At 34.9% G+C, this 14,755-nt stretch overlaps 1 protein-coding gene across 3 annotated transcripts; it reads left to right on the forward strand.

Annotated features, from left to right (window-relative positions):
• The first annotated feature begins 2,859 nt into the window (after positions 1-2,859).
• On the forward strand, positions 2,860-5,307 carry LOC131151612 (probable indole-3-pyruvate monooxygenase YUCCA4). 3 transcript variants are annotated; one of them, XM_058102876.1, is made up of 4 exons: positions 2,860-3,509; positions 3,811-4,080; positions 4,167-4,289; positions 4,855-5,307. In XM_058102876.1, exons 1-4 carry the CDS (start codon positions 2,865-2,867, stop codon positions 5,068-5,070), a joined length of 1,254 nt encoding a protein of 417 aa, XP_057958859.1. In that variant the 5' UTR covers positions 2,860-2,864; the 3' UTR covers positions 5,071-5,307. The 3 variants fall into 3 exon arrangements, with proteins under 3 accessions (XP_057958859.1, XP_057958861.1, XP_057958860.1); XM_058102878.1 differs by having other exon boundaries at positions 4,185-4,289; XM_058102877.1 differs by having other exon boundaries at positions 3,811-4,059.
• Positions 5,308-14,755: the final 9,448 nt, after the last annotated feature.

The raw sequence follows: 14,755 nt of genomic DNA on the forward strand, positions 1-14,755 counted from the left end.
ACTTTTTTTTTTTATCACCCAAAATTTCTATCTAGATGAATCTTTCAGACTCACTAGACGACACTAAATCGGAGGAAGACATGATCGGTTCCACACCTTCCTCCTCATAAATCAAGAATTGACCCTCGTGCGAAATCATATTACTCTAGGCTTTGTCTTTTTCAGAAAATCTTACGATCCTCCAATGTGCACTTAAATCAACCCTTAGAGTAGAGGGCGTATCACTCAACTAATATGTAGTTGAATGAGCTTTTTGTGATTAACTATTAAGAGGCTCATTGGGCCTAAATTGCAAAAGGATAGCCTATTCTCATGTTTGATCCCTTTCAAAAATTATAATTAGGAAATTTCAAAATGGGACGTTCTTTTAAGAATGTAGCTAAATGAGATGTTAGGCAAGATATTCACAAATGAAGAATAGATGCATGACATGACTTTGCACTGATCAGCGAGATGTGGAGACAGAGGACGCTGATCCGTAGATTTGGTGCCGCACCAGCGGGTTCAAAAGACTTGTTGGTGATTGGAGTTCTTATGTAATAATAATAATAATAATAAATAAATAAAAAGAAAAAAGAAAAAAAACAGAATTGATGCATGACATTCTAACAATTATATTATTACGATATCATATCAGATTAATACTGGATTTAAACGTTAAGTGAATAAAGATATAAAAGTTATAAAACATAATTAAAACAAAACTTGTTTGAAAAATTATAAAAATAAAAATTGAAACACAATTTTCTTGGTTTGCTGCTCATAAACAAACACACATATTAGGAGATAAAATAATTATCATAATTAATCCCATATATTTATATTGAGTCCAATCTAACTTATAAAACAAAAATACCATTAAAGTGGCTGGTTCAAATATGATTGTCTTTTAGTTTGTGTAGGCATATAAAGGGATGAGAAATGATTGGTGATGTATACATTATGGACTCTAGGAAAGCATAATGTATACAGTGGGTGTATTTGGCTGCTTGCGTGGAGGACCTTTAGGATGCTTCCGTCCATCCAACAAACAACCTATGCTGACATGGCATATGACGTTGCAGCCCACGCAGACCCACCTCTAGAAATTGGCGATAAGTTCCCAAATGCTACTAACACACGGCACATACACACACTGCACCATTTAATTGTAGCAACCACCACATTGTTGCTCTAGAAACCTGGTGACACCCTAGTAGCACCCATGCCAGGGGTAAACAAACAGTCGGTTCGGTCAAATTCGATTAATTAATCGAAATAATCAAAAATTTCAGTTAAAGAATACTGTTAACTGAATTGTTGGGCCTCACTGAATCGAACCCGACCGAATTTCTTTTTCGAGTAATTCGGTTAACCGATTTTAACCGTGAAACGAGAGAACTGGGAAGGGGGGAAGGTGTACTAGTGTATGTGTATGTGTATGCAGACTGAAATGAGGGAAGGTTGAAGCCTCGAAGTCATGAGTCACTGAGTGTAGATCCATCACCACGCCCACGCGAGGGAAGAACAGATCAAAGAGGGATTTGGGAACAAGACGGGTCATGAACTTGGAAGACTGGAAGAGCGGCTCAGGCGAAGCCGCGAAGCCAGGAAGAGGCGATTCGCGAAGAGGGAGAACCGGAGAATTGAGAAGGAGACTGATGTGGAGGAGAGGTGGTTGGTTAGGGAGACGATTGGGCTCGGGTGAGCTTGACGCCAGTGAGGAGGAGCCGGAGTGGTTCTCGGTGAACTGTATGTGTGCGAGACTGCGAGAGAATAAAAATGAGAATGTGAGTGAGTTTGTGTGTTGGTGACGATGGCCGGCGACAATGATGGTGATGGGCGCAGGCGATGGCATCACGTGAAGATGGTGGTGCAACTGCGGTGGACTAAGCTCAGGTGAGCGAGAGAGAGGCAGTGAGGGAGGGCCTTCTGACTTCTAAGTTTCTAAGAGCAGTGAGAGTGTGAGACTAAGAGGGAGTAGAAATATAGAATAACAGGATTTTCTTTACTAATTTAAATTTAAAATTTAATTAATTATTAATTCCATTAATCGGTTAACCAAATTAATATTTTCTATTCACCGAACCGAAACCCGATTCACCAAAATATTGGAATGCATAACCGAACTGACCAAACTGATTTTTTTAACCGAACCGAATCGACCAATTTCGATTGATTAATTCGGTGGCCATGCGCGAGAAATTGCCCATGCCCTTAAAATTTATGAAGCCTTGTGTAAGCACTGAGCAGTGGTGTGGGGGCGTCCGTTGTGTAGGGCAGAGTATATGAGGAATTTTGAAGGTAAGGTACCCTCTCATGTGCATTGTGCGCCATCCATAGATTACAGAACTGCTTGGGAGCTTTGCAGAAAGTGTCCTAGAATTGCAAGTGGGTTTCATTCCCCCCAATATTAAGTCTTTATTTTTGGGTAAAATCCAAATTCAATTTTTCACAGCAGACATAAATGTATTTATACCTCCCCCTCCCCATTTGCAATCAAACCCCAAAGCCCTGAGCAAGAGAACAGCCTTGAGAAAGAGAACCAAATCCTTTCCTTAACCTTCACGCCTCCATTACATCTCTCTGTGTCTCTCTCTCTCTACCTCTCACTTCTCATAAAAACTCTGTTTTTTTTTTTTTACTCTTGCATTTGTTAATTCGATTCCCATTGACTCTTGCCTTAACGCCTCTTAAGGAGCCCGCACAGGTCCTTGATCACCACACTCCACCCTTTAAATACAATACCCCCCACATCAGGTTTTTCCTCAGAAAACAGGGGAAAGAAACAGAGCTTTTCAGAGTGGAAAAGCAGGGGAGTTAAAAAGAAAAACAGAGGTTTCTTTCCCTCTTTTTTCTTGGGGTTTCCATTTTCCAATTCCAACATGGGCTCTTGCAAGGAAGAAGAAGAGCAACGGCCACAACCACCAAAGCACTTGTGGGTTCACGGACCCATCATTGTGGGTGCAGGCCCTTCTGGCCTAGCCGTTGCTGCCTGCCTCTCAGAACAGGGAGTCCCCTCTGTCGTTCTTGAGAAAAGCGACTGCATAGCTTCTCTCTGGCAACAAAGAACTTACGATCGCCTTAAGCTTCACCTTCCCAGACACTTCTGTGAGCTGCCTCTAATGGGTTTCCCTGAAGATTTCCCCAAGTACCCCACCAAACACCAGTTCATCTCTTACATGAACTCTTATGCTTCCTTCTTCTCCATTGAGCCCAGGTTCAACCAGACTGTCCAGAGGGCCGAGTTTGATCCCAGCTGTGGCTTCTGGAGGGTTCAAACTCAGGATTCCGAGTACATTTCCCGGTGGCTTATCGTCGCCACCGGCGAGAATGCCGAGCCGATAATTCCTGAAATTCCCGGAGCAGAGAGGTTTCAAGGCTGCGTTGTTCATACCAGTTCTTATAAATCTGGTTCTGAGTACAAGAACCAGAAGGTTTTGGTCGTCGGGTGTGGGAATTCCGGCATGGAAGTTAGCTTGGATCTCTGTAGAAACAATGCAAGCCCTCATATGGTCGTCAGAAACACTGTAAGTTCCCTTAATCCTTAATCCATCCGCCTCTAGACTGCATTACTTGACTTTCTTGAGTTTCTTTAGCATTGTTCTTTCTTCAAATCAGTCTTTCCCTGACAACAACATTTGCTATTATTTGAATCGCTTCTTCTCATTTTTCAATCCGGTTCTGTTCAATACTTTCAAAATGATATTTTTCTGTTTTTTATTCTTTACATGAATCATCATTTTGAGGAATGTTTTTAAACTTTCTTTTAATAATTTCATCTCGGTTTATCTTATTTTTGCTAATTTTTGGCCAATTTTGATGATTCAGGTGCATGTTCTGCCGAGAGAGATGTTTGGGTTCTCCACATTTGGAATAGCCATGGCTCTGCTCAAATGGCTGCCTTCAAGACTAGTAGACAAGTTCCTCCTACTAATGACTAACTTCATCTTGGGCAACACAGACCGGCTGGGTCTCCGGCGACCGAAGACCGGCCCAATGGAGCTCAAGAACGCCACCGGGAAGACACCGGTGCTCGACGTCGGAGCATTCTCACAGATAAAATCCGGTAAAATCAAGGTAAGCAAGCAGGCAACCAGGGTTCATGTTTTTGTGTCAGTAGGGGAAAAAAAAATGAAGAAAAAAGTTCAAGTTGGGGCTAATATGGTTAAGATGTGATTTTTCAGGTGATGAAAGGTGTGAAGGAGATAACAAGGAATGGAGCTAGATTTGTGGATGGACAGGAAAAGGAGTTTGATTCTATAATATTCGCCAGTGGGTATAAGAGCAATGTTCCAAGTTGGCTGAAGGTGAGCATGCATATTGAGTATTGCATATTACATAAGCATTGCATAGCACAGCAGCAGCAGCTTCGTTCTAGTTTCTGGTTCTATCTTACTGCCATTCTTCCATCGCTTTCCATCTTACAGACGTGCAGAAGCCTACAAGCCCCTTCTTTTCTCCATACAAAAAGAGAAATATCAGTTGGGGTTTGTTTGGATTATCCCCACACCTTTTCAAAAATTCTTCTCCCTCTCTCTTTTTATTCCAATGATCCCCTTGTGGGGCTGAAATGTATCTCGTGTTATTGTCATTTGATAATGAAATATTGTGCTTCCCAACACACCCACAATATAAGAAATCTGCAGATGATTAGGGGAAAAGGAAAACGAATAAAGTTTCAAGATTCATGCTCCGCAGCCTTTCTAAGGTTCATGTGCTTTTGTAAAACATGTTTTTGGAATCTGAAACACAGGGTTCGAGTGTATGGAAATGAATTTCAAAAACAAGTCCATCTAAGTTAGAGCTGTTTTTGTGATTTGTGTGTGCAGATTAACTCATGGTTTCTGTAAACTTGCATGTGTGGGATTGCAGGGGAGTGATTTTTTCACGGAACAGGGGATGCCAAAAGCACAATTTCCTAAGAATTGGAAAGGGGAGAATGGGTTGTACACCGTGGGGTTCTCAAGAAGAGGCCTCCTGGGCACAGCTTCGGACGCCATTAACATTGCTAGGGACGTAGCTGATCAGTGGAGAACAATCAACGGCTGTAAAAACACTTGCAGTTCCCGTCTCATCCCAAGAAGATGATCATCATTTTCAGATATATATTTATAGTGGGAATTTAGTTTTTCACATCTGGAAATTTATTTCTTCACATCTGGCTGCCTGGATTTGTACTTCAGTTTCCCCTTTTCTTTCTTTTTTATTTTTATTTTAAATTTTCCTCTGTAAATTAACCAATTTTGTATGGGGTTTAACTTCTCCTGGTCAGTGGTCATGTATGTTCCTCTGCGATGTATAAAAAATCCTTTAGGAATAGGCAGGGCAGTCTCTCTCTCAGAAGTTTTATTAAATCTATACAAAGTCCTAGTTCTCTCTCTCTCTCTCTCTCTCTCTCTCTCTCTCTCTCTCTCTCTCTCTTCTCAATATCACACTTTTATTTATTTACTATCCTGTAAGTATTATAGAATATATATATATATATATATATATAGTGCACTTAGTATAATTAATAATAATTGGATTTAAAATAACACAAACTTTTCTAATGGTGAAAGTTTAGGAAGCGAGCATTTCCAAATTACTTAACTTCTGTAAATGGGAAAGAAGGATATAAAATAGGCATAGGTGATTAGTGAAGATCTTTCTCTTCTCCTTGTACATTCATGAAAATCTGTCCTTTCTTTTGTATATCATAATTGTATGTTCCTTCTGATTCTCTTAATCTTCTCTAAGATAGTGAAAATCTTTCTCTTCTCCTTGTACTTTCATGAAAAAACACTGGAGGATGTTTATTTATTTTTTTATTTATTTTTGAGCTAGTATGTTACCATCTTGCAATAACAATAAGATCATTGCTGCTACTTGCCAAAGGCAACAACAACAAAAACATAGAGACCAAAAAATGAAAAATCTATTTGAATGGAATAGGGACGGGCCAGGTGCCGAGCTTGTACGGGACTTAACTATTGTTTAGCCACCATTAAACAAAGATAAATAGAAAAAGGGACAAAAGATCTTCCTCTTCTTTCTCTCATGAGAATCTACTTGGCTCTTAATACGTACAGATATTGTTTATGCTTTTTGAAAGCCTTGATCTTCTTTATGGTACCAATAATCTTCAAATGTTTTTACATGGTCATGAGATTAGATGAGGTGTATGAGAATAAAAAGAAAGGATTAAGAGAATTGAATGATTTTTCTAAAATTGGGTTGAAGGTAGCAGTGTACCATCTTGCAATAATAACAATAAGATTTACATGTGAATGGAAAACATAATAATAATAATAATAATAATAATAATAATAATAAAAGCTAAAATAAAATATAAAAAAATGAGAAATTAATTTCAATGGACAAGAAAAGGGCTTGTAAGGAATATGGCCTGCATCAATATGACAAAAAGAACATAACAGTTGCGTCTGTATATGTTTGAGGCTTTGAGCAACCCATTCTCTTCTCATCCTCTCCACCTCATCATTATCCTGCAGCACTTTGAGACTTGGCAAAAATTCAAAAAAAATTATAAAAAAAATAGAGCCCTTCTTGGCCTTTCTGAGAAATTATACCTCTCCCTTCACATGTCATGTGCATATTGCTTTAATATTAGACATGTTACAAATTGATCCTACATTCTTTTTTTTTTTTTTATCAATAAATGATAAATTATATTGATTAAATGGATATATACAAAAACTCTGGGCATACCCAAGAAAAAGAAAGCCAAATAAGACTTTCATCAAAAATTTATCACTATTACATCAAACCTGAGCATTCCCAGGGGCGATAAGCCATCAAACCAAAACCAAAAATTTACTATATACCATAATTCAATCAAAAAGGGAAATAGAGTACCTTAGAACTCAAGTCATCACCAAAAAAAATGTTATGAGATGATGGATATCCACTTCAGAATGAATCAAGGCGTAGCACCCTCCAATAGCAAGTCGTAAGACGATGAACAACAAAAGGATTCCAAAATAATCCACAACTTAGCCCGGAAACACCATCCACAAGAAAAAAGACTGAGGTGAAGGTGAAGAACAGCACACAACCACCTCCATAAGGTTAACCATGCTGATACTTGAAGACCAAATTGGTCCTACATTCATTAATATCAAAAACGGATCACTTTTAAGTAAGTATATAATTAAGGAAAAAGACACAAACACGTGGAGGGGTTGATCTCCTGTATAATTTCTCAACCTTTCTTGAGATTTTAAAAATGTCACAAATTTTCCTTCCTTGAAATTTACTAAAAAGACACAACCTTCCCAGAAAAAAAATTATATTTTTTTTTCACAAAATATAAGGGCTGGTTCGTATAACTTTAATAAGACTCAGGAAAGATTCTTAAAAGTCATGATTTCTTAAAAGTGGTTCTTGAAATTTTTGAAATTTGAAGGGAAGTCATTAATGAAAAGCTTATTGACTTTAACAAAAAGTACTTGATTTGATATGTGATAATAAAAGTGGTGTATGGTTTTATGTGATGACTTACATAATCAAATATAAAAAAAAATGGTAGCATAAATCATTTTTTGTAAAAAAAATATTTTTATATTTTAATAGAAAAATCAAACACTTCTAAAAAAATAAATTTCTATTTACATGCATATAATTTCATCTTGATTAAAAATTGAATTGACAAATTAACACTATATATTTATACTCATATATTAGTACAACTAATATATGTAAATCATTTTGTAGATAAAACATACTATTGCAACGTCTGTTGGAATTGGTGTATTCCTAAGAGCGAGTGCATTGGATATTTAAAAAATTATTCTTCCTAAGTTTAGCTAAGCCAGAAGCAGTAAAAAACAACGTAGGGCTTGTCTATACTTTTCCCAATATCACAGAAAAACAATTGAGCAAATAATAAATCAATCTCAATGTTTCTCAAATATTCAAACCATGTATGCAAAATAAGACAATGAATAATAGCATACATATAAGGAAATTTGAAGTGCAGAAATTAAGAGAATACATGACATGATATCAGGGTTCGGCCAATACTGCCTACATCCCCGCCTCAAGATCACAAGCAAGAGGATTCCACTAATGCTCGCTTATCAGGTGGAACGATACCATTTACAACACCAAGTCAAATTACCAGGGTTGACCTTAACCTTTACAAACTTTCCTTACGGGGCGGAGAATGCCCTCCTCGGGCCAAGCCTGGAATACAACACTGAATATAAAGTTTGTGTACAAATCAAATGCTTCGCAACTAAGCAAATATGTATCAGCAATAAGCACTGTTGGCCTAACAAGGCTTACAATTCGTTTTTTGATGATAACAAATCATGATGTGTTTAATATGATTTAAGTGAAAGTTTTTTAGGAAAAAGACAAAACTTAAAGGTAGTGACAAAGCTCCAAAAGGATGATAAAGTTTATGAATTAAAAAAAAAAAAAAAAAGGATCTTAAAGAGCATGAGAATTAAAGATAACTTGATGAAAACTCAAAGAAAAGATCAGAAACTCAAAAATGATAGAAGAACAAGGACTTACTTGAAGATCAAAGGAATAAAGTTTTAAGGATGTTTGTATGTAAGTACTTCAAGTTAATTTCAAGTATAAACTGAATTGAAGCTCTCATAAAATCAAAAGAAATTTAGAAATATATTTTTAGAAAAACTCTAAAGTATGTTTTTCAAATCAAAGAAAATAAGGGTTTTAAAAAAAAAAAAAAGAATTTTTTTAGTAAAATAGAAGGGTCAGGCGACTGCCTTCATGTGGCAGGCGATTGCCCAAATTAAATGAAGAATTTTCAAAGATTCAATAGCGTGCCAGGCGCCTAGGTGGCCATGCCAGGCGACTGCTTGGGTTCTAGCAGGCGATTGTCAGTGTTCTGTGTTTTAAGTTTCTTCTATGACAGGTGACTGCCACTCGAACGTTAGCTTAAAAACTTCCAACGGGAAGATTTTTTTTAATGGATTTTTTGGCACTACTATTTTGAAAAACTTGGGGATTACTACAAGGAAACTTAGGGGACATGGAATTACTTTTAAACTTCAATAAATAGCCCCAAACTTCAAAGATTTTATACACCAAGAAATTTTCAGCAATCAAAGTTCTCTAAAAAGCTCTTAAATTCTCTTGTGTTCATCCATCTTCAACTACTAAGTTACTGCTGGTACAAACTTCGAAGTAAAGCCTTCAAAGTTTGAATCTTTCAATACTTGGAAGATATTTGATGATCTAAATTCAGTATTGAGCTTCAATCCTTTTATATTTGATTTACTTTGAAGTATACTTGTGTTGAATGTTGTACTAACCTACTCTACTGTGAGAGTATTTTCTTGTACACAAACTTTTCTATACCTTGATTCTTGTTTATAGACGATTCAAGGTTGTAGAATCGTTGGACCAAACAAGGGAATATCGTTTGGAGAGGCAGGTTCTAGCCTAACGAAAGGAGTGATTGTAATAGGTATTGTTCCACCCGTCAACGGAATTGAACTAGTGAATCCTTTGGTGGTTTACCAAAGGCGAGGACGTAGGCTGGGTATAACCGAGCCTCGTAAAACCTTGTGTCTCTCTTTTCTTCCTTACTCTTTATTTTTCAGCAATACTTACAGCCTGCGTGTATACTTTAAATTGTTAATTTTGAATGTATGGTTGTTAAATAAACCGGAGGATAATTTGTTTTGACTTGATCAGCATTGATTGCGGAAACCGAAAGGGACTACGTTGGTTGATCATCCTAAACTTATTAATCTAAAAGTTTGTTTAAAAACTAAACACTAAGAAGAATTGTGAGTTTGGAATAAACACAGGGCTTACATAAATTCAGTGTACTTTACAATTTATTACAGGGCCATTGACACAAAGATCAAGATTTTGATTATCTTGTTGATTGGTTGCGGTTGAATTGATTTTGTATTTACTTATTGTGATTGTTGAAAAACAAAGTATTAAAATTAAAATATTTTAAAAAATCTAATTCACCCCCCCCCCCACACTTGAGAAGCTATCCTAATTTCAAGCACAGTATGATCAAAGCACTCAAGTATATGATAAGGAATTAATGCTCAAGTGAGATTTGGTCAATCAATTAATATAAGAGATGAAGTTAAAATTGATCTTAAAATAAAATAGGTGTAAGATAGTAATGGTATTTTGAAGATCTATACTTCTAATAAGTTAATCTCCACAAAACATTTTCAGCAATAAAATCAGGAGATAGTCAATATTAGCTTCTTAAAAATATTTTGCAATAAGCACAAAATCTAGCCTTTGAATCTTACAACAAAGATGCAAAGATCCTCAAGCTGAAAAGAGTTATCCCAAGATGATATTTATCACTAAAATAATTTGGGATCAACTCAAGCTAACTCTTTAAAAATAATTACACCAATAATGAATGAAATAGTATACTAGCTCTAAGATAATGTATGAAGCACACAAATATATTCACCTTTCAAGTTGTAACAATAATGCAAATGAAGAGAATGCAATAAACCTTCTCTTATCAAAGATGGTTTTTTCAAATAAGAGTTTGAGAAAGTATAAACAATATTTGCTTGAAAAATTATGGAGTATGAGCAAATAGGAGTGTAAAAATTTAAGGAAACATTTTGCTAATCTATTTACTAATATTGTTACTAATAAAAGAAAATGAATGAATATTTATAGGTACTCCACAAATTATAGTCGTTGGGAACTTATTTGGTATTTTAAAAATGTTTAATCAAGTTTTAACCCCAATTACTGTAATAAAAATGTGGCAACCTGAGAGTTTCGGTCACTCGGACCTTTAAGCCAATCGCCCAAATAGACACACAGAGAAAGGTAAGCTTTTGGGTTTGGGTGCTCAAGGTTGAGTCCGGTTGGCTAAAGCCAAGGTGATTTTCCAAAGGATCGAGGTTCGATCACTTGGTAAGTAGCTCGGTTTTCCGAACCTCACAATTTAGTTGCCCAAACCTCTTTAGAACTAAATGTTTGGTCGCCCAAGGACAGAGGAAAAGTAGCTTATAAACATTCGGTCGACCGCGGACAGTTAGTTCAATTTAGGTTCGGTTGCTTGGGCTTCAGTCAACTTTATTGACTCTTACCTATTCGGTCGACCGAGGCATTTTTAACGACCTAAGTTCGGTCTGCCAAAGCCTTTTCAAAATTAAGGATAGGTCCTAATTTTGATTAAAATTCACCCCAGTTTGCATATATATGACTTGTGAGTTTAAGGGGATTTTTCAAATGATGTTTTAGGGACCTAATAGTCGATCTATGGCCTCTTGAGCATTTAGTCTTATCATGCATGTAGATGCATTATTACAGATCATATTATATTAAAAACCCAATAGAATTGAATGCAAATACAATAACAAAGGAAATCTTCATCCTTTTGCTTCTTCAAAGCCATATATGAAACATGATCTTTTTGGACCGTGTGACTTCCTTGTGTTCCTACCATCAGTGCGTGCTAAGGATGAACATGTTCAAGAAGTTCAGTACATAGGTAAGAAACATTGGATTTGTCATAATCAAAACGAGATCAGACTCATAGATTCAACATTCTCCTCCTTTTTGATGATGACAAAAACAATTTGAAAAAGTGGACAAAGCCAAACAGGCTCCCTTTAATTACGTGCATAGAATTTAAATTTAAAGTGCAGGCATATGACAAATGAAGACAACCATACACATATTATGCATTCAATCTTTAGTTGTCAATAAAGCTCAATTAATATGCATTTAAATTTCCCAATTTTACAGTAGACACTTCTCCCCCTTTTGACATCAGCAAGAAGAGGCTAAGGTAGGAAAGTAAACACAAGATAAAAGACATTCAAATATAAGATTTAATTCTAGGAGAAATTTTTGAAATTTTGGCAACATGCCATTTGAAAATAGGGTGAGACCTAAGATGCAGTTCTAAGAGGGGGGTGAATTGGGTTATTTAAAATTCCTGAGAGTCTTTTTATAAGTTCTTGATTTTTTACAATCTTTTAAAGACTTCTTATATTCTCTTTGATTAGGCAATCCACACAAACACTTACTTCAACTATTCAATCCACAACCACAACATACACAACCAATTGAATAACTATTCAAGCCAAACAAACACCATACAAGTAATTAATATTAGCTTTACAATATTCAGTAACCCTGTTTATGAATGTGCAAGTCCTGTAGTTGGCCTTTGAACTGAAAATTAAAATAACATCCAACTCCTTTTTCAAAATCAGAATTTAAAAAAACTTTCAACTAATAGGTTTTGGGTTGTTAACCAATCAACGTACTCCCTAGCGGTTTCCAAAAAAAATTGATTATCCAACGTACTCTCTTTCAGTTTCCGCAAGCCCAAGAACAAATTAGGCTTTTTTTTTTATTTAAATTCCAATTTGGGTTGTTTTTATGATTGAAAGAATTATAACATCCACGCAGTTTATACTTTGCTGAAATTTAAAGAGAGTAAGGGAAAGAGAGTGACACCGCTGTTTTTACAAGGTTTAGCTTACCCTAGCCTACATCCTCGCCTTAGATCAACCACCTAAGGATTTCACTATATCATTTTCATTCTGGGTGGAACAAAAATCTTTACAATAACCAACCTCTTTTTCAAGAAGAGAAACCTCTCCAAGCAACAACCTATGTTTGGTCCAATGATTCAACAGTACCTTGAACCGTCAAAGACATAGTAGAAAGGAATAGATATCTGCATACAAAAATACTCTCAAATACAGAGCAAGTTGTACAAGTTAAATTTCAAATTGTACTTCAAAATCAAAACTAAATAGAAAATGTGAAGCTCAGGGTTTAGAAGTCACCAAAGTTTCTTTCTTATTGATATAAAAATTTTAGATGCAACTCAGAATCAGAAAGCCTTTTTAATCCAACAAATTCGTAGAGTTTTCTCCTAGCAAAGGTGTGATCAAGAATGAGTTTTAGGAGAGTTTTATCATAGAAATCATATATTGCTTAATTGTATTCTTCATTTAGCAAGGAAGGTATTTATAAACCTTTTTAAAGGAAAAGTTTCCTCATTTAACATTAAACATTTAGGTAACTTTTTAAAAAATATTAAATTATAAAATTAATTTTGAAAATCTTCCATTTAGGTAACTTTTCAAAAAATATAAAATTATAGAATTAATTTTGAAAATATTCCATTTAGGTAACTTTTCAAAAAAATATTAAATTATAAACTTTATTTTGAAAATTTTCTCCCAAGTTTGAAATTCAAAAATTCTCCATAGAGTCAGTTGGCTAAGCAGTCTTCTCTTTTCAAATATTTTCTATTTCTGATTTCTTTAAAATCTAATTTACTTGAAAAACTTAATTATAATTTTTAAAAAACATTTTAAAGAATTTTTTTTTTAAATGCTAGTCTCTAAGTTTTTGTATCTTAAGGAACTTCACATATCTAAATAGTGATGACTTGAAGTACTTACAAATATCCTTCTAAGTATGATTTCTTTAATCACTAAGTCTTGCGACCTTTTGAGGTTCAGTCTTTACTTCAAGGTTTGCTTGGCCTTTAAGCTCTTCATGTATCTTTTATTTCTTCAATGTTCTGAGAAACTTTCATTTTGTTGACTTTGATCTCCAGCTTACTTCCATGATTAATCGTGAGTGTCATTTTACTTAGACCTGAATTAAAACCACTCAACAATGCATGTTAAAACATCCTTCATTTTGTTATCATCAAAACAAGATTGAAAAGCCCAGTTAGGCCAACAATCTTCCCCTTTTTTATAATGACAAATAAGGAGCAAAAAAAATATGAGTGAGCCTTAAAAAGACTCCCCCTTACAACAAGCATCATTTTACTCTCTACAATATTTGTAGTTTTAAGACCAATTACAATATCATACAATCATGCTCATCATACAATATTATGTTCATCATAAAATATCATGCTTATTTCATCATTCAAGTTCATGATCATTCAATATCAAATACTTCTCCCTCTTTCTTTTGATACATATCTTATGTTCGAATTTTTCAATGCTTAATTTTATCATGCTCATTTTTTGCTCAATACTACTCCCCCTTTTGACATCAATCAAAAAGAAAAAAAAATTAAGTTCAAATGAACAGATAAACACAAACTTTTCAATATATTGCAATATAGTATATGTAAAGTGTGCTTTGATAGTCATATTTCATATTTGGCATTCTTATTGCATATGTGTTGTGACATCTTTGAATTTTCAATCATGCATATGATGCCCAACATTCATATTTGTGAAAAAAAAAAATACTTCAAAAATCACATTTATCATGCATAATGCATCATTCAAATACCAAAATCATGACAATGTTACCAATATCGTTACATACTCATAATTATATTGTATTGCTCAAAAAATAAGTGATATATTCATGGATACCAATATACTTCTTTAGTTACCAATGTTGATGTCATATCATGCACCGCTCATGGATGTCAATTTTTCGTTTATTCATGTGATCCATCATAAGCATACATGGTTAAGTCATTTCATAACTCATGTTTCTAAAACATGCCTAATAACTTTATGCGCAGATTTTCAAAAAAAATAGTAAACCATAAATCATTAATATTTTTGCATCATTGTTAAAGATTTCAAGATGTACACATGTAGCATATGACACATAAGCATAAAGTCTATTATTCAAGAATCAAGGGGAAAGAAAGCAACCAAACTAAGTGTTGTATCATTCACCATATCAAAGTACATGCCAAAAAAAAATTAGAGCGTACGAAAAGACAAACCCTAGGTTAGTTGACTAACTGTAGATTTTTTTTTAAGCTTTGTCCTTTCAGTTAGTTTCT

Source organism: Malania oleifera, chromosome 3, assembly GCF_029873635.1.
Source record: "Malania oleifera isolate guangnan ecotype guangnan chromosome 3, ASM2987363v1, whole genome shotgun sequence".
Taxonomy (NCBI): Eukaryota; Viridiplantae; Streptophyta; class Magnoliopsida; order Santalales; family Ximeniaceae; genus Malania; species Malania oleifera.